General features: G+C 52.5%; 6 protein-coding genes across 6 annotated transcripts; 2 read left to right on the plus strand and 4 right to left on the minus strand.

Annotated features, from left to right (window-relative positions):
* Positions 1-233: 233 nt before the first annotated feature.
* MAA_03022 (uncharacterized protein) lies at positions 234-4,212 on the minus strand (the record flags this gene model as incomplete). Its single annotated transcript, XM_007821020.2, has 2 exons — positions 234-3,835; positions 3,915-4,212. 2 exons carry the CDS (start codon positions 4,210-4,212, stop codon positions 234-236), a joined length of 3,900 nt encoding a protein of 1,299 aa, XP_007819211.2.
* A 1,260-nt stretch (positions 4,213-5,472) lies between these two features.
* On the minus strand, positions 5,473-6,421 carry MAA_03023 (Snf7 family protein; the record flags this gene model as incomplete). Its single annotated transcript, XM_007821021.1, has 4 exons — positions 5,473-5,555; positions 5,626-5,834; positions 5,921-6,125; positions 6,247-6,421. The coding sequence occupies 4 exons, from the start codon at positions 6,419-6,421 to the stop codon at positions 5,473-5,475; spliced, it is 672 nt and encodes a 223-aa protein (XP_007819212.1).
* A 1,232-nt stretch (positions 6,422-7,653) lies between these two features.
* On the minus strand, positions 7,654-9,173 carry MAA_03024 (glycosyltransferase family 62; the record flags this gene model as incomplete). Its single annotated transcript, XM_007821022.1, has 6 exons — positions 7,654-7,802; positions 7,855-7,989; positions 8,042-8,122; positions 8,177-8,224; positions 8,286-8,914; positions 9,001-9,173. 6 exons carry the CDS (start codon positions 9,171-9,173, stop codon positions 7,654-7,656), a joined length of 1,215 nt encoding a protein of 404 aa, XP_007819213.1.
* A 2,681-nt stretch (positions 9,174-11,854) lies between these two features.
* Positions 11,855-12,182, minus strand: MAA_03025 (Small nuclear ribonucleoprotein SmF; the record flags this gene model as incomplete). The annotated part of the gene is made up of 2 exons (XM_007821023.1): positions 11,855-11,918; positions 11,983-12,182. The coding sequence occupies 2 exons, from the start codon at positions 12,180-12,182 to the stop codon at positions 11,855-11,857; spliced, it is 264 nt and encodes an 87-aa protein (XP_007819214.1).
* Positions 12,183-12,892: 710 nt separating this feature from the next.
* On the plus strand, positions 12,893-13,975 carry MAA_03026 (HhH-GPD superfamily base excision DNA repair protein; the record flags this gene model as incomplete). Its single annotated transcript, XM_007821024.1, has 1 exon — positions 12,893-13,975. The coding sequence occupies one exon, from the start codon at positions 12,893-12,895 to the stop codon at positions 13,973-13,975; it is 1,083 nt and encodes a 360-aa protein (XP_007819215.1).
* A 4,081-nt stretch (positions 13,976-18,056) lies between these two features.
* Positions 18,057-19,354, plus strand: MAA_03027 (cell wall protein; the record flags this gene model as incomplete). Its single annotated transcript, XM_007821025.1, has 3 exons — positions 18,057-18,111; positions 18,173-19,010; positions 19,081-19,354. The coding sequence occupies 3 exons, from the start codon at positions 18,057-18,059 to the stop codon at positions 19,352-19,354; spliced, it is 1,167 nt and encodes a 388-aa protein (XP_007819216.1).
* Positions 19,355-19,752: the final 398 nt, after the last annotated feature.

The raw sequence follows: 19,752 nt of genomic DNA on the forward strand, positions 1-19,752 counted from the left end.
GATCCTATACCCCTCTTTGATAGTATCATACAAGAACCTATGCCATCCACATAAGAGACGTCTAATTTGTGCCAAATGGTCTTGCCTATCATGTTATGTGTGAATCAAATGCTCCCCTTAGATTTTATATGCCGACATTAAGGAAAGTCTGTTTTACAATGCGAACTTGCCAGTGATGCGTGGAAAAAGAGACAAAAAAAAATAATATACACGACATGTCATGCTTGTCCGCTTTACTGGACGTTGAGGTACAAATCAGCACCTCGCCTCGTGGGCGTCAACCTAGGCAGCCACGTCGGCGTCGAAGGCAAGTCCCCCGAAGACCCGCGAGGGGTGACGACCTCTGGAGATAAATACATGGGCCCGCCGCTGGCGCGGTGGCGGTTATTGGAACTGCTCGCCGAGGAGGTGCAGTCCGTTGATATGGACATGTTGACGGCTCGATCGTGCCCGAGCCGCTTGGCGACGATGGAGACCTGGGGTGGCTGCTGCTGCTGCTGCTGCTGGAGGAAGTACTGGTCTAGTGGGGGTTGTTGAAATTGTTGTCGAGGTTGGCCTTGCGGTTGTGGTTGTGGTTGTGGTTGTGGTGGTTGTTGACGAGGGTAGAAAGGGGGGTAGTGGTGTCCCGGGCCCTGGTTTGGATAGGGCCGGGGGTCAGGGTATGGGTAGGCGCATTGCTGGGGGCGGTGGATGTACATCTGTTGTTGGCTTGGATCTGCTGCCGTTTGGTCTTGTGGTTGTTGGTGTTGGGGGATGGGCTGGTGGGCTCTGAACGGCGGAATTGCAGGGCGTTGCTGTTGGTGGTTCTGCTGTGGTTGGAATGGAGCAGTTTGGAACGACTGACGGGCTTGGAATTGCGATTGTGGCGGCGGATGTACGGGTTGTCGCCGCAGAGGCCGCATGGGAGACTGCTCGTGATGGTCTGGCTCTGTCTCGATCGTCTTCCTCTTCTTGCGGGAGTCGCGCTTGCGCGCTTGCGGCGGTAGCCAGAGTGTGCTCGTGTGCTGAGGCCGGCGGAGGGGGTGAGGATGTGCGGGCAGGCCGGGGATCCAGTTGGGAGCGTCTGGCCGTTGGGATTGTTGTACTGGGGGTGGTTGTTGCGTTTGCGCTTGTGGTGGGTGGTTGTCTCTCGGTGGCTGTTGTGGCCGAGTGTCTCGTTGAGGTGGTTGTTCTTGTTGCAGTTGGGCAGCTCCCTTTTCTGGCTGAGCCTGAGTAGGAGGGTCTTGGGATAGGGGGGATTCTTGGTTCTCCCGTTGTAAAGGGGTTGGTCGAACCTGAAGGTGAGGTTGTGTAGCATGTCCGTGTTGTTGATGTGGGAAAGCTTCTTGCTCCGGGCGAATTTGGTGTTGACGGACGTGAGGTGGGTGTGAGGGAGCAATTTGCCGTTGCTGGCTTTGTCCTACCGGGCTTGTTCGAGCTTGAGCCTGGGCTTGAGAAGCTTGTTGTACACGCTGCTGCTGCTGCTGCTGCTGTGGCCGTGGTTGTGGCTGCGGACAAGCTTCGTTCTGAGCCCGAGGCTGTAGTTGAGGCTGTATCGGATGTTGATAGGGTTGAGAATACGGTTGACTTTGTACCGGTGCTGGCGTTTTAGATCGGGCCTGGAATTCCGGCCGCTGCTCAACTGCCGGTGTCGCCACCTGTTGACTTCGTTGCTGCGAAGCCGGGAACGGGGAAGGCTGCAACTGAGTCTGTTGCCTCTGAGGCTGTGACTGCTGTACACTCTGCACGCTTCGAGGTCGGGCGGATGGGAGCATAGCCCTGTCATCGTCAGGCTCGGGTGAAGGTTCAACAATCCGCATCGTCGGGGAGCCAGTTCGAGGGAGGCCCGGATTCTGCATTGTCCGTGGCCCCCGAGACGCACTCGCCCACTGGTGCGGCGAAGCTGTAGTGACCTTGGCAGTAGGAATAATGGGTTTGAATGCATTCGGCGCCGGCCCAGCCATTGCCGTCGATGTACTAGTAGCATTTTTCGTGTCCTTAGATATGTTCGGGTTGGGATTCGGAGCCAAAGACCCAACTGTCAGCATGGCAACGCTGTTTCCTATCCCTCCCGACGCAGTCCTATGGTGAGCCGACTTATACAAAATCGGCATTCTTGGCGGTTGGGCCGATCTCTCCTTGCCGGAGAGGCCATTCTCTCTGCCCGGGATCTTGGGATACGATACCGGGGACTTGCCGTTTCCTGAACGGGGCGACTCCGTTACCGGAGACAAGTTTGCCTGCGACATCCCCCTGGGTGGCTGTAGCTCATGCTCCTCGTCGGACGAAACACTGATATTTGTGATCCCGCTATCCCCAGACGCGGCCCGGGGTCTCGTCAAGCTCCGGCCGAAGGAATGCCTCGCAGAAGCAGTCGCCGACGCGTTTCGAGGATTCCCTCCCATATCAGAGAACAAGGGCCTCGGGATGACATTATCCCGACCATCCTTCAGTGTCGCGAGCGGTTCGGTCACCACCCTTATGGACTGCTGGGCGGGATTAGGTGGCATAGGCGCAGACGACGAGCGGCGGTGAGAGGGACGTTTCGCGGTCCCTTGGCCAGGTTGTTCACCTCGGCCATTCGTCCCAACCGGGAGGACGGCCATGCTCGTAGCCAGCTTGGGATACGCACTCAGTGGCGTCGTGCCCTCCAGTTCTGCAGCCTGCACAAGGTTCGAATCACTGGGCATCCAGTTCCCATGCCTGTCAACAGCGTGACACTTCGCAGCGGCAGACGAGGGCGCGGCAGAAGGGGCACTCCAGATCTGAGATTCCGGCGAGAAGACGGTCGATGACTCACGTCCGTCCTCTTCGAACTCGGTCATTGTGCTTTCGCGAGGCTTGTTGGTCGATTTGGGAATGTGGAGGAAGTCATGTCCCTGCGGAATCTGCAGCTTCGGCAGAACAGGGGGGTGGGATGCGATCCGTGTGTATTCCGGCGATAGAGTCGTCGCTGACTGCTTCCTGAAGGACGATCCGGGGGGCGGTGGTGTATGTTTTGGCGGCGGCGTAGGCGGCTTCTTGGGAATATCCAAGGAGAGTATCGGCTTGGCAGGGAGAAGCTTCGAGATGGGCCGCGTCGGTGTTGTTGTGCCTTGGCCGGTGTGCTTGGAGTGCGAGGGCGACAGGGCGAGACCAATGAGGCTCGGCCGCCAACTCGACCGGTTGTACGCCCTTGGCGGCGGTGATTTTGGCATCGCCGCTTGTGGTTGTGGTTGTGGTTGCTGCTGTGTCCTCGCCCCTGCTTGTCCCCCTATTGCTATCGCGCCGGTCATTGCAGCTGCAGATGACCCCTGAGCAGAATCATTCGGCGGATGAACTGGGTTCGCCATCCATGATGGCTCGCTGCTGCTCTCCCGACGGCTCTTGTCAAACTTGTATCCCCAGGAATCTCGTCTCCGCGGCGAGCTCGCCAATGGTGTGTGTCCCCCACGCTTCTTCCTCGCCCTGTACAGCCTGAACAATAATAAAAGCCCAATGGCAACGGCCGCAAAGCCAATTACTCCCACTGCGATACCCGCCTTTTGGACCGGCGTAATGGAACCACCAGACGCAGCCGCCGCAGGCTCTGCCGTGGAAGAGCTGGTCCCCGTGATTTCCGTGGTGGTGCTCACAACAGCCGTGCTTAAGGTGGTATCGGGGCTCCAGGAGGGCGAAAACGTCGGAGAGTGCGTTTCAATGATCAAAGTCGTGGGAGGGTGCATCCGTGTAAATGGCCTTTTCGTTTTCGAAGGCGCGGGATACGATATAGGTCCTCCTCCGGACGGCGGCACAGCCAGCGTGGCCGTGATGACACCGTGGGTGGGTGTAAGAGCGCCGGGCTCGTCCCTGCACATATAGTATGCTTTAGACATTGCTTTTGAAAGAAGATGAACCCCGTTAGTCTCAGCACAGCCTCATACAACCGTCTTGTATGTATAAAACATGACACTCACAGTCGGCTTCCTTGTCGGAGCACGCTCCCACCCTCTGCTCGGCGGCAATACATTGCACCGCGCCCTCCCCAACCGTGAATCCCGTGTTGCCATCCGTGGAGCAGAGGTCCTCGAGGGACGGAATCTCCTCGCCCCGCGCAAGACCATAGTTTGCACTGAGAAACGAGATGAAGCAGTCCTCCGCACAGGCGGGCACCACATCAGCCAGTGCGACAGTGAGGTTGGACTTTCGATGGAATGTCTCGGCGGCCAGTGCTGTAGAAACGAGTGACAACAGCAGCAATCGGGCACTGGACATTCTATAGCGAGGCATCTGCGGCGTGTTAGTCGCCACGGCTGTGAGGGATCACTCAAGGCCATCGTGATTCATGACGAGCTCGCACTCACCTAATTAGAACCGTCTAGCACAGCAGACGACCAGCATCACATCCATATCCAGACAACGATAATAGGCGAAATGAAAATTGCGAGGGGCAAGAGCAGACTCTCAGAAACAATAAAGGCCAAGACGATGAACAATATCAACCGCCTCCTCCTCGAGTCCTGGCTCTTCGCTTCCCCCCCGCGACGACACCAGCGCCTCGCAACCGCCCATGCAGTATCATCGCATCCTCACCTGCGTCATCAGCACGCTCAACCCATATCATCTCCAATCTGCACCTCTCGTGCGTGCGCAGGTCAGCTCAGCCAACCATCTGCATGCGAGGAAGCACGGCGCCGTGCTTTCACGCACATCGAGTGGCTGAGAGGCCGCGCCGCGTAGCCGCCCGTGCCATGTAAGCGCCGTCCACCCTTGCCAACCGCCAGCAGCCGTCATCATGAAACACGTCACGTGGTACCGGTGCTCTTCACCGGGCCCAACACGGCATTTATGTCGGCAGCAGCCTTGTGCCAGCCGTGTGTGACGCCGCCCAACCGTTGGGATTGGAGTATTTTGGCGCGAGAGCGTGTTGGAAGTGTTTAAAATAGGCCGCCTGGGCCCAGGCCTGGGGGCGGGATCCGTTTCTCTACGTTTCTGCAGTCGCATGTTTCGAAACACTGTTTTGGACGAGGGGCGCCGGCTGGCCGTGACTCTTGCTTGAGGCGCAGCTTTCATCCACCTGGCTCTGATGGTAGACGCCGGTTAGGCGGCAACTCCCATGGCCTGGTTTGTAAAAATGCAGACGTCCTTTGTTCGTAGCAGGACCGCTAGATCCAATCATTCCGTCAACGTCTCGTGGCTGAGACGAACGCAGTTTACGAGTAATTGTCTTCTATTTCAACCTTCAGATTTACATTCATGGAGAGCCACCACCTGCTGAAATACCACATCGAGTGTGCTATTTGTCTCCCACACATCGAACTATGCTTGAAGAAGAAAGGGGGAGGGAAAGAAAGACACCGGGAAAGGGAAATAACCTCTGATACGCCAACGCCAGACAAACACCATCCATCCATGAGCACAGAACACCGGTAAAATACTGCAAGAGACGGTGATCCTTTCGAGTCTTCTCCTTGTGCTGCTCGACGCTCGCCAACATATGCTATGCGATAAACTGCGGACATTGACGCTCCGTCCTTACATGGCCATTTCGGCTTGGAGCTTTCTGAGCTCGGCTTCTTCGTCGTCCTCTTCGACAGCTTGGCTCCTGCTTGGAACGGCTGGTAATCCGTGTCAGCAACTGTGCATACCACCTGTCATTATTTTTTCAAATAGCTTGGCCAGACTTACGCTCCTGGTTTGCCACTGACGGCATCTTGTGCACAATATCTGCAACAGGCACGCTTCCTGTCTTGAGGATATCCTCGTCCAGCTTCTCCTGCTGAAGCTGGTCCAGCTCGTCCTCTAGCTCGTCGTCATCGATGACCTCGCCAATATGATTCGAAGTGATTGCATTGACAATCTCCTCGCTAAGTGCGTTTTGCTCTCGAAGTTCATCCCTATACCAATCCAGGTCAGCATATCCATCGCCAAGACGTCCCGTATGATGACGGTCCAAGCTCGTCGAATATCAAGGTGCACCCACATTGTCTGGTCGACCTTCTCTGGCGTAAGCTTGCCGTGAATATTCGCCATGGCCTTGCCCGCCTGCTGCATCGCCAGCAAAGTCTCGTGGTTAATGTTGGCCGATTCTATCGCATTGATCTGCGTCTCGAGGGTGCCTATTTGCGCCAAGGTCTGATCCAAAGTATGCTCGTTCGCCTTCTTACGTCGCAAGGCCGCCTTTGCCGCTGAAAATCAAATACGAAAGGTCAGTGTCTATTCCCTTCTTGTTCCCATGACATGCCTTGTATCATCCAGGTCTCAATAGCCCGAAGAAAGGGAGTCATCATTGCACATTGTAATCCTTACCATTCTTGTTTGTAGTGGCGTTCTTGCGCGCAATATTCTGCTGTTCTTCTATTTGGTTCTGCAGGTGCTTCTCTCGCTTCTGCAGCATATCAAGCTGCGAACGGAGGTTGAGGATGGCATTCTTGGGAGAGTCTTTGCGAGACTGGGCGGAACCACCGCCGAACCAGCTCCACATGTCGAATGTCCGGGTTGTAGATAACGGCTCAGAAGCTACGTGTGTGTTGTGAAAGGAAGGAGCGAGTATCTACAATAAACTCTCGTTCTCGTCAGTGGTCGAGGTATTGTAGGGTCAGAGCCGTCGGCCTCGGTTGGGTGATTCCGTCGCGTGAATGTGAGTGCCAGAGTCGTTTGGTGGGGTATTCTTGACACAAATCGTGAGGCGAACTTGGTCGGGTTCTCGACGAGCGAAGTCGGGGTAGGCGGTAGGCGTTGTCAAGGCAGCGGAATAAATGCCTTCAGGCAAATCCCGCTCTGCCGTAGATGGCCGTAGATCGACGTAAAGACGTAACTCTACTTGATTTTGCAGTTGGCGGTACGAGGGATGCGTAGGCAATAATCTACGGACAATGGGCAATGAAGGCTGCAGAGCAGTAAAATGAACCGCATGTGGCGGCATCGCTGCCTGTCCAGGACAAGCGGGACGCATCTATCAGCGGGTCAACTGGCTGATGACGGCACTCTTGCCCAGCAACGCTCAGGGTTGGGTCATTGGCCACTTCATCAATGTTTAGCCGTGTTTCACCCGTTCGTCATGTGACGCCAGCCATACCGGACTCGGCCAGGAAACATATGACACCCCCAGCAAGCAAGCGAATGGGCAAGATTATGTACACAGGCTGCAGTAGGCAATATATCAAATCATTTTTGTGTCTATTATGTTTAAACCCCCGTTGCTTTACAGTAGTCATCTACACCCAAAAGCAATATCTTCAAACAGACCCACAGTATAGTCGATTAGGACTATGAAGACGGAAAAAACAAAAAACGCAAAGGCTCCTAATGTATGAAAATGTCGGCGTCCAGCAGTCATGGAAATAAGGGATGGCCTGTCGTTCCACAGCCCAGCATCATGGAACAAAAAACACCAGTTCCTTCCACCATCCATCAAGCCAGAACAACCCTGCAACAACAACAATGTAGGCCACAAATATATCGTCGGCTCCAAAAATCAAGAAGAGTTGAAAGGAAAAGCCTCGGTCCATCAATTACAGCCAACCTGCGCCCTCGAGAATTTTGGAAAAAGTATCATGAACGCTCATACAATAATCTGTCTCTCCACCATTAACCAGTCGAGGAGACCCTTCTGAATCAGTCCATGCGAAATATCAGACATGTGAATCGTATTTTGATGGTATTTGACGGTTTCCGGTTTCATCCGTCAAACCGTGTTGACAGGCTTGCTTCTGTTTATAAGTTGCCGCCCTTCTCATCGGTATCAATGTGCCAGACGACATAGTTGGGGAGACCAACAACCTGGTAGCCGGCTCGCTTCGCCATCTTGGCAAAACCTTCCGTTTCGGCTTGGTTCTCAAAAGCGTAGCAAGGAAAGTTGACGCCTATGAATCAGTCAGCCTATACTTTTTCCAATAAAAAAACATGTATACGCACCGGATCGGTGAACATCGGCCTTGACAAGAATGTTCACACCACCAATACCGTCAAGCTCAATCTCTTCATCCTTGTTCTCTCGCCAGTCTCCCATTTTTGCCATGTAAGTACGACCAGTATCGTATTGTTTGTATCCTATAGACATGTGAGTACTCGTTCAGAGATTGCATAACATGGTACGACTTACCCTCGGCGAGAACGGTATCCTTGTCCAAACTAGCCGCCAATTTGCGGCCCTTGTCCGACTCAACCCACGAGTTGTAATCGACTATATCATGTTAGCTTCTGTGCGTCGGAGTCACCAAGGTAGCAAACAGCATACATCGACCTTCGATATCGACACCCTTCTCGTATCTGTGGAACCAAATATCTAGACGGAAGTTGTTAGAATTTCAAAAGCGTAAATGTAGCGCAGAACCCTTATGACTTACTAGGAACCAAAATATCTTTGTCGTGGGCAATAAAATCCTCAAGAATCTTAGCGGGGCTGTCGACAATATCAACATCCCGCCAGTAGACCCAAGAGTGCTCCGGCTTCAGAGCACTAGCAAGCAAGTAGTTTCTGGCTCTGCCCATGGCCTTTCGGCGAGGACCCTGAGCTTCGAACGAGTGCCTCTGCTGAACATCCTGGCTAAGGTGGTAACCGAAATCCTTCTGAACAACAGTAGCACTTCGGAATGGGATATTATCCGGTCGCTTCTGAATACGTTCGAGCTCGGCCGCAAGGACCGCCAGGGTATCATCCTTGGAGTCGGAGACGAGGAAGGCTAGATCAATCAGTCGATGAGGATAGGAAAGCTCGGCAAGGAGCTCGAAGTATTTGGAAAGATGAGACGCGGCGTCCTTGAGCGGGGTAAGGATGAGAATTCTCTCCTCGTTTGCAACGGCTTTTCGGGTAGACTTGATTGGGTTCAAGTCGACGTTTTGTATCGTCGGCGACTGGACCTTGAGAGGAGCGTGGTGGTTGAAGATGACAGGTGTTTGCATGTGCGCATTCCACCGGGAATACTCATTCTGCGACATCTCTATCGGAGGTGTTGACGGTCCCCAGCAGTAAAAGCTACACGGCCGTCATTTGTCAGTCACGTCGACTCAATGCTGCAGCAAAAACGCTGGGCGGGAGGGATCTGCATCGCATTGTCCTACCTCTGCATTTCCGACGCTGAGCTGCTAATACCTCGCCATAGCAACAAAATGATGCCAGTGACTGCAACGAGAAGCAAGAAGCGCGTCCGTGTAACTAGGTTCCAGACAACGCGGGTGGGCGGCAATTGTGCTCTGGCGGCTTTCCAACTCAAACCACCTTTAGGAAGAAGCATTTTGGGCGATTGGGATGTTGGCAATGCGCCACAGCCGGATCGAAAGGATTTGCAAAGAGTTTATAGTAAATCAACGGGCAGTACGGAATATATCGTGCGCGGAATCGGATCGTCTCGTGCTCTCAAAAATCAGCTCCTTTGGGTCGTGGGAGCCAGGGGTTTCGGGATGGCGATTGCGTGGACGATGATGAGGTGGCACAAACGAGCGATGGAGTCAAATGGAGACTCGAGAAAGACAAGAAGAAGAAGAAGAGATGGATGAGACCGGTTCCTGCCTTGACAATCACATCAAGCTAATTCAATGCAATGCCAGCTGCAGAACAACAAGGCGGCCGTGTTGCAGAGAGTTTGGACAACAGCTTATCAATGGGAACATTGATTGCAGGAAAAACGAGCAGCGGACGGGAAAGGGACAAATGGTGAGGCGTGGTTCCTCGTGGCGTCTAGTTTCACTGGCGCAACGGGTATGGACAGGCACTGAAGTTGACCTCAGGATGCAGCGGAATGGTCAACTGGTGCATGCAATGTTCTAAAGTTCGGAGGGCCAGGCCAAGCCATGGGGCCAATAGCAAGGTATTAGGTACCTGGTCAACTGTTGCGTGCCTGTTGGGCAAATTGTCGACGGGAGTTGGCACTGGGGCTTTCCCGCTGACAGGCCCGGAGCGCCGGGGAGCCAAGGGGGCCCATCAAAATTTTCAATGGGATCAATTGATGCCGGCAACTGGGCACTTGGGCAAAGCTTAACTTTGAGGGAGGTACTTCGGACAGGCTATGGAGTACCTGGGACTGGCTTATTGCCCATCATTTCTCGCCGCCGGGGGGCTGCAATATTGGACTGAACTGAGTATCTCCCAAGTTCTACCCTAACTCCACGGGGAACAGTTCCGTGCCGAATTTAGAAGCCCTGCCACTAAGCAGGCTTCAATCTTGAACCCCGTCGTTCGGCCTGTATCACACAACTTTATACAAGGAATGCTAAATTTGCATGTCACGGTTCTCATGCGTACGTGGCACTCAGTGCTCCCCCACGTAGAGAGGTAGTGCCTGTGCGCCGCTTATACCATTAGCGGCCGCAATGGAATTATCAGAGCCATATCGCATAATTGAATGCTCACATTGTTTCACTGTCCAGCCTGCTCTGTGTTACTATGCCTCACATGCTGTCTCAAAACGGTCAAGTTGTGTCAGAGCACGATGCCCTCGGCCCGCCACATGCTGGCAGTGCAATCGCTAAGAATGTCACGTCTAATAAGTGGCTCCTTCACTTATTAGTCGCCGACGGGTAATATACTACTAGTACCCCGTCTTGCCAGGGAAGAATCGATGTTGCATTAATTCTGGTGCATAACTTCTTGGTAGAACGAACCCCTGGCTTGTGGTGTCCCCGCTGGACATCTGGGGCCTGATTGCCTCACAACTTGACGGCAAGAGCGCCAAGCCCAACCCGTTCGCGGCCACACACGTGCAGGCCGCAAGCAAACTCTAGGGATTGTACTCTGCGAGGGAGAGTAATGCTGTTTCCGTTATATCCAAAGGCTCGGGGTCCGGTACGGAGTAGTATTGGTTCTGCATTGTTCGTGCTCTCCCTGGCGCTGAATGGTGAATGGCGCCGCCGACTGGCTTCCAATGTCTCATCAAGGCATCCTGGCGAGACTGGTTCAAGATGCTCAGTAGATGGCCATGCGTTGAACCATCGACTTTCCCCATTCGAGCTCATGAACATGCATATGTACCTGCTCCCGCAGTCCGTCGGTGTACTCTGCGAGGAGAACTCGCGTCTACTATTTTGCTTGACACGTGTTGCGGCCGATGCCTCCCGCTCTTTCCAGGCTAACAGCATTTCCCAACTAGAAAAACAAGTTTCATGAACACGTCCACGCCCCCAGTGTCAGCAACGGCTTGGAGGAGAGAGCCGGATAGGATAAGCATTCATACCAAATGGTCTTGGTGATTAGCCAAAACTTATAGCTGAAGCTGGGTGCTCTCATCACCTTTGGCACTCAAGAATGAGCACATGGCGATAGTTCACCGTGTCGAGTCCTGGTAGTCTTGGATATTCTTGTATCAGAGGATCACATGAAAATTCACGATTGAGAGATGGAAGAGGATGAAACCTTGGCATCTAATGAGGACTAGAAGCTAGCTGAGGAGTGCAGTCATTCCCTCAACAAGGAGCTGGTCATTTCTGATGTTTCCCAAGTACCATGTAATATTTTTAGTAGGGTGTTGAGCTAAGCTTTTGTCTCTTTCTCTTATCTCCTAAGAGCCCTGAGCCAAGTGAGACAAGAAATTCTATATTCCTCCATGGCAAAACGTGTGCCGCGCGAATTGTGTGGTGGGTATTCGATACCGACATTGTGGCCATGAACTTGTAGCCGTTCGAACCTGCGCTTCTCTGCATGGTTCGGTGTTTTATAAGAAAAAAGTACGGTATCTCTTCCCGGAAGCGAGCCCCCCTTCTCCTAGTCTCGGTTGAAATTGTGTACCAAGACTGAATCTGTGCTCCATTCATCATAGTTCATCATAATACATGGTTCTTCGCACTGGTGACAGGCGAATATGACCTGTCCAAGGCGTATCGAGTTTCGGCGAATATAGCTCGACAGACAAATTGTCCACCCAATGACTAGTTCGGTCCTCTTTATGTTTTCCCGCAAGGACCACTTGCAGGTTGTCGCCGGTTAACCTGACATGGCAGCGTCTTTGGAATCGTCTGCGCCGCGGACCCAGAGCACGTTGTTGCATCTACACGTCAGTTAGTCATGGTCTGGTCTTGCGGAGGATGACGCGTGGCTTGGAAGCATCATACCTGATCAACACTTGCCCCAGCAACCCAGTGGGCTTGTCGGAAACATATTCCTCGGTACCAGCTAGCTGGAGGTTCATGTAGCTGTCGACGGACACGAGAGTGCCTTTGTACTCGACTTGACCCCACTTCAGGCGAACGAAGACGGGCTTGTTGACGAGTTCTTGCAGCATGGGCCGCGGGTTGACGGGTACGAAACTCATGCTGGTGATTGTGGACGCGAGGTTGGGTGAGAGGCGAGCGCAAAGGGTTTCGTGATAGCTTCGACCACTGGCGTTGCCTGTGGGTAAAATTTGCCCGCCACTTCTCGTGGGTGGTGGTCGGATTTACTCCGGCTATATATTCTCTGTTGGGGGGGGTTTCCTACCCGGGACCTTGGAAGATACACCAATTGATAGTTGGCCAAGACATTGTTGAACTCGCCTTTCTTCTGTTTTACACTGGCGCTATGGTTTTTTTGCTTGGGTTCGCAGATGATGCATTCGTAACTTGCTGATTCGAGTGCTGTCTTTATTCCTTGCGGCGGACACCAGCATCATCAATTGCAGTCGAAAACAGTAGGCGTTTCTCTGGAAGCGAAAGAAGGTACCAAACGGGCTTTGGTGGCGTTTCTTGAGCATAATGCCCCTGGCGGCTAAGTACGCAAGGGCGTGCCAACTGCATCGTCGATACAGGGCCAGAATTCACGGCCTCCTGCTATCCGAGTACATTGACCTTTTCTACATCCAACGACACCCAAAAACAACACCGTGTCCCCGGCCAGATATCCAGATACGCCAATCTGACTGATTCGTCGGTGGTGCACCCATACAAGCTTCACATGACATCACGGCTCACTGCATCATTTATACAATCACAAGGATCTCACCATTCCTACATCCACGGACGTCCACGATACGTCGTGAATTCCATAATGGCAGCAACCAGACGCTCATCACGGCTGAGTGCCCAGTCAGACGCAAAGCCATCATCCCCGCAGCCAGAAGACCAGACTGCAAATTCCACACAGAATAACCGGAAGCGCAAGGCTTCAACATCAAAAGCAACAGCACCAGTCACACCCACAAAGCGACGAACGGAACGTATTCAACCTGTACCACCATCGACACCCACCCCAAGCGCAGCAGGAGCCATTGCCGAGCCAGCAGCAAGCACGAAGCCTCGGACTCACCCAACAATTGCTAGATTAGCTGACCCCCTTGCGACCAATGCCACGCTCTTGTCGCCAGAGACGTCGAGGGTCGTGGCATTCAAGGACATAGATCTAGGGTCGCCATCTAAGAAGCCCGGTACGAGGATAACTACGGAAAATCTACTCGATGTCGCATGTGCGCATCTAATCAGTGTGGACGAGAGGATGCGGCCGCTCGTAGAGCGCAATCACTGCAAAGTATTCTCGCCGGAAGGGCTGGCCGAGAAGATCGACCCGTTTGAGAGTCTGGCAAGTGGCATCATCTCGCAGCAGGTTTCCGGCGCAGCTGCCAGGTCTATCAAGGCCAAATTCCTGGCGTTGTTTGACACCCGGGACAGGACGACGCGGTTCCCCCATCCGTCAGAGGTGGCCCCGGTGCCGGTTGAGACGCTCCGTACCGCGGGGCTTTCGCAGCGCAAGGCAGAGTATATCAAGGGCCTGGCGGAAAAGTTTGCGAATGGCGAGTTGAGCACCGAGATGTTACATGATGCCCCGTATGAGGAACTGGTTGAGAAGTTGATTGCAGTGCGGGGTTTGGGGAGATGGTCTGTGGAAATGTTTGCCTGCTTCGGATTGAAGAGGATGGATGTGTTTTCTGTCGGGGATCTAGGTGTGCAGAGAGGCATGGCGGCATTTGTTGGAAGGGACGTGGCCAAGTTGAAGTCCAAGGGGGGCAAGTGGAAGTACATGTCTGAGAGGGAGATGTTGGATATATCGGAAAAGTTTGCGCCATACAGGAGCTTGTTTATGTGGTTGATGTGGAGAGTCGAGGACAGCTACACCGACGTGAGTACCCTGGAGTAGTGATGGCGTCATTGAACTCGACATGCGGCTCCGAACAGCAGACGGGTTCTTCCGTCAGAATGACTCTGTTGCTTTTCTATCATGAAAAGGCAGTTTGTCCTTTCCATTGTCTCCCACGCCTTGGACTAGCATCCGTACATAATATTATTGTATGGGAGCTGGCAGGAGCTTGTTTCAGATATGTGAATTCCTGTCCCTGGAAACTAGGACTGTTGGCCAATATCTATCGAGGCGACAGTCTCAGCCGCCGTTTCGCGCGGTGATTGGGCCATTTGCGCATGGTTGGAAGAGCATTGAACGTTTCAACATGGACACCTTATTGCGATAGGCCTGCCATGGGACGCTGAGTCGTCGATCGCACTGCCGATCGAGACGAACCTTGAAATGGATGACAAGCACCGTGTGCATACTAGTTTCGAACCTGTACGTGAGATCTGAGAGTGACAAATGGAGGGGAGGCGAGAGGCATGTATTAATACTCGACGACTCATGACGCGAAGGGTGCTGCTGGCACAATACGACGCGGCCTCCAATGAGCTCCAACATTGTTGCAATTGCAATACCAGCGGCAAGGTGTAGGCATTGATACTAGTAGTAGTACGCAGTACTATTTTTCTCGGGCATTCCTGGTCTGCGTTTTAGCTTCTGCCAAGGTCCAGTCTTCCCGTCGTGCGTCCCAGACTCCGGGATCATGTCCAGGAACAGCTTGAACCGCTACCTCGTATTAATCAAGGCATGTGAAGCGAGCCCAGCGTGCATGTCTTCCCTACTTAAGTACTTAGTATTGCCCCATTCCTGTAGGCTCTTTGCCTCTGTATACATGCAAGTGTGGCTTGAGCGAGTCGGAGTACAAAGGGCTCTGTGCCCTCTGAGGCTCGGCCTGGAACACTACCAATGGATTAGATGCGAATACATCGACATACAGGTTTTGGTGGCAGACGGCTCATTGCTTTTGTCGCATCATGAGGTTTCCAGGCCTTTTGAGCGGGATGGGAATGCTGGTGAGATTACTCATATAATAGACCGCCTAATTTTGGCCAGGGTTTTAGGGGAAAAGCTGCCCATAATAATATAAACAATCAGACCACAAGGGGCAAATCAACACCCAATGACAGATATTAATTAGTATTGACTGTACAAGTAAGGAGCAAGACACTGGGCGTGTCTGGAGGAAACATATTTCGAGCCGACCGTATTGTCAAATTGCCAGGTATCCGTAGCGAATTGCTGAATCTACTGCTCCGGACTAATAACCAGCGGCTGTTCCGTATTTCCAATCACGAGATAGGAGCGCAAGGATGAGCCATTACTACGGCAGGTATAAAATGCGGCGCAGGACGTTCGAGGACAATGTTAGCCCTTCAAAGCGTAGCAAACTTTGCTAATCTGGCCCGTTCTGATATGCTCCCTAGATATCATTTTTAAGGTTTATTCAGGTCAACTTCTCGCCCCGAAACAAGGATGAGCTGGGCTGGGATTGGCTCCGTTGGATCTCCAAAGATATTATGGAGTAGTAGTACGGAGTACGGAGAGGGATAGCTATAACAACCCCCCTTGTTCCATTGCTCCAAAAAGTGCATCGCTCAAAACGAGATTGGACCATTGGGGTGATAGCAAAAGATCATGATGTGGCTGCGTGGTATCTTCCTGCACAGTGAACGCGAAAGCGCCAAAAAGGAAGCCCAGTTCCCATCAATTGGCAATTGAATTTTTTGCCGCAAAACACCGTGATGCGCACATACCAGCTTGCTCGAATGCTGAAGGTTGATGAAGCGCATCGCCAACGCCACAGGGCGGCCTCGCAACCAGCACCATCGATTGCCATCCGCCGTCCTCGGTCGTGGGGGGAAAAAAGCGCATCTTCGCAGTCAAGGGGGCAATGCACACTATTAGACGCTGTCGTTTGTATCGTGGTTTTACAATACAGACGCACGTAGTTGATGTCAGGATAAGGAATCTCGCTTGCCATTGATGCTTCCCACAACTGCAGCGCAATAGGGAGTACAGGCGATCCCAGGCAGACTGTACCGCTGGTTTGGATACCTCTATGCGTTACGCCAAGTCATGCCATCAATAGCGTCCCAGAACGAGTCAATACCAAGTTGCCCAGGTGTCGTCGTGAATGTCATTTACTCCCCCTGTCCAGTTGTCCGTAACGTGTCGTTGGACGTTGGACCTGCACCAGACATCGGGCGTGCCGCCCTGGGCCGCTTCTAAGGGATGCGGCAGCAGGAGCTTGAAGATGAGGAGATGGGCCGGGATGGTTCCATGCACTGTACTCCGTAGTATTGAAGTGAGTTCTGTATGCATGACCACCAGTACGGGGCAGTATTAATCTCGGTTTCTCCAGTTGTCCGTCATCTTTGCCAATTCCAATAGTACTGCACCGGCGCGAGGACGCGTATTGCAATCTTGGTACGAAAGAGCTATCACCCCAATAACATAAGGTCAATTGCCGAGGGTCCGTGGATGACCCTGACTATCGACTCTGTACTGCAGATTTTGTCGCACGCGGCAACATTGCTCTAGTGAAGGCTGAGTCAAGATCTTTCTACGGGCCACGGTGCTCGTTCCCCTCTTCCAGTTGTACATACCTAGGTATCTATACCTTTTCGCCCTCCAACAACAATGCCAGTTACTGGTACGAAAGTCACGAGCCGAACAACGCCCGGGTTGCCGTTTGGGCCGATGGTGGCGTTGGTGGCTGTGGAGCGATTGTGTGAGCCTCTGCCAGGCACCTCATCAACTCGTGTCCACGAGTGGAGTCATGGTGGGTGCATGGGTGTGTGTGAGAACATGGACCAAGTGTGTACGACAGAGTATAGTACATATGCTCACATATGGTTCACCAACAACCAGCCTGATGCTCCCAAAAGCAGGCATTTTGGTGGTGAATATGTTGTGAATCGACGGCGTAAAACCATAGACCTCATTATGGAGAAGGCCAGGTACAATGTCTCCACGGTCGACGCCAGATGGACATGCAACTCCACTCCCTCTGGCAAACAGCGGCCTAAGTTGCCAAGTTTGCGGGATTGGCATCCAATTGCTAAAGCACGGCACCCAAAGGGAGGGTTGAAAGTGCATGCCACACGACCGCCATCCCACACCCCCCTTTTCGCCACAGGTCCCAGCGTGGATGGCTTTGGTCTGTGCCGTTCGGGCCATGTCGATGGGACCTGGTATTATGGTCTTGTTTAGGGAGCAGCTCGTCCAGGTTGTTTGGCCTGTCCACGGTCCACTTGGTTGAAGCCAGCGAGGACCAGTAAAAGAAGAAAAGACCTGGGTGTGTTTCCTCCTTGTCCATGCGTCTTCCTTCTCCTTCTCTTCCTCCTGTCGCCGTCGTCGTCTTTCGTTGTCGTCGCCGTCGTGTCATCGTTTCAAAATTTCGATTCCTGCCGTTCGCTCGCTAGGTTCCTTATCGCCTTTTTTTTTTAACAAGTGTCAACCTATTTCTTGACCGACTCTCGGAGCCACTGGCAAGGCGGTACACCTACTTCTTCGACCTTGAAATCCAAGTTGGCAAGCAGAATTGACTTTGGACGGTACGTCTCGGACGTTGTTTCGGCATCGCACCCGCAGCCACATCTGTGGCTCCCTCAGTTTCCAATCCTCACAATTTCTATCTCCATTGCCTTTCGTACCTGCCGCTTTTTCTTCCCTCGCTCCCTCCTTCCCTCTTTCCCTAAATCAGTGTCCCATTCCTGGTGGCTACCATTTGCAAGTCGGTCTTGCCCAAACGCTCGTGCTCTCTCAGCAACCTCCTTTCGACACTTGCCTCGGGGCTTCGTGACTTGGGTCGCGACTTGCGCCGTGAATGACACACCTTGCCAGAAAATCCTTCCTCGAATCTTGCATCATTGGGACGCAATCTGCTTCGACAAACATTCTTTGCCAGCTGTCGAAGCCCTTTTTGGACTGCAGCCGATAGAGTTTTATATACACCAGGAATCAATCAAAGTCAGCAACCGTTGAAGCCCTGAACATTCTATCCCCCAGCAATCACGTTTGCACGATCGCATCGTTCGCCACGTCACCGTCCGTATCAGTTGGTTACTAATAATTCATTTGTAGATAAACAATGCATTCTGTCAAGCTTTTCTCGGCCGTCTTGGCTGTTGCTGGCGTCGCTTCCGGTGAGAAGCCCTATTCTCGCTTAACTCTATGGATATCTTTCATGTTCTAATGATGAAACAGCTGCCACTACCTGCTCTAAGGACATCAAGGTTACCCAGCCCACACCCGTCATCGACTGCGATGTTGTCGACGCAGATATCATTGTCGACTCGAGCGTCTCGGGGAGCTTGAGCATCGAGGGTCCTAAACAAATCAAGGGTGACTTGATTATCAACAACGCCACACAACTTGTTGGCATTACTTCGTCGTCCATCAACGCTATTGGGGGCACTCTTCGCTTGCAAGGTCTTCAGCTTCTTAGCTCTTGCAGCCTGCAGTCATTGAAGACTGTCGAGAATCTGGAGTTGATTAATCTCGCCCAGCTCAGCGGGTTGACACTTGGTACCACTGGTGTCACCAAGGCTACATCCATCAAGATTCAGGACACCTTCATCAGCGATCTTAGCGGCCTTAACGTCGCTTCCGCCGACAATATCACCATTGCCAATAACGGCCGTCTTAACTCGTTCGAGTCAAAGATCGAGAACATTACCTACACACTATCTGTTGTGGACAACGCTGGTAGCATGAAAATTGTCATGTCGCGGCTTCAATCCGCAGGCATACTCGACTTCCGATCCATCAAGAGCTTTGATGCTCCTCTCTTGGAGACTGCCAACCGTCTTAGCTTCCAGGAGAGCCCAGATCTGCTATCCGTTTCTGCCAACAACTTGACTCAAATCAAGGACTCTCTTACTCTGGACAACAACAAGAAACTTGGTAACATTTCCTTCACTTCTCTGGAGAAGATTAACGGTGACATGACCATCCGCAACAACACTGCTCTCTTGAAAATCAATCAGTTTCCCAAGCTGAAGACGATTGGAGGTGCTATACTTTGCGCTGGTAGCTTTGACACGTAAGCATAAGATTCGGGTCATATCCGTTCTAATTTTACCTTTTGTACTAACTGCATAATCTTGCAACAGTGTCGAGATGCCTGAGCTTAACGACATCAAGGGCGCCGTGACCGTGACTTCCACCACCGATATCTCCGACTTCTGCGGCTTCTTCGATGATCTGGCGAAGAAGAAAGCTATCCAGGGCAAGGAGTCTTGCACCTCCAACAACGCAAAGGCTAATGAGGGCGGCAAGGGTGGCACTTCTGGCGGTAACAAGACCGATTCTGCCGCTATGAGCCTTGGTGTCAACCACGCCTTGTTGGGCTTTGCCGCTGTTGCTGGTTTTGCGCAATTGATCTAAGACACCCGGATAGAAAAGTATACGACTTTAGTGATGTTGGCGTCGTTCAGCTGTTCTTCCACATATTTTCAGTCTTTTCTTTAACCGGTAGTGCGTGGTATATTCCCTGCCTCACCTGTAGAAGGGCAGGTTGAGGGCCCAAGACGAACATGGCCAGTGTACGTCTCATACATGCTAGGACTTAATAATGGATTGTATTTGATTCTTCTTGTAAAACGACTAGGAGTCATAATCCGTTACTGTTTTCCCTCTCGTGAATGACTTCCACACCAGGACAGTCAGTCATTAGCGATACTAGTTCATACCAAATGAGTCAGTCAGCTTTGATCGTTTTGGACCTGTGCTAGCTATTTTTGGCCATAGAGTACTGTCGGCCCAGGTACCAGAAACCTAAAAAA

The sequence above is a fragment of the Metarhizium robertsii genome, assembly GCF_000187425.2.
Source record: "Metarhizium robertsii ARSEF 23 chromosome Unknown MAA_Scf_4, whole genome shotgun sequence".
Lineage (NCBI taxonomy): Eukaryota > Fungi > Ascomycota > Sordariomycetes > Hypocreales > Clavicipitaceae > Metarhizium > Metarhizium robertsii.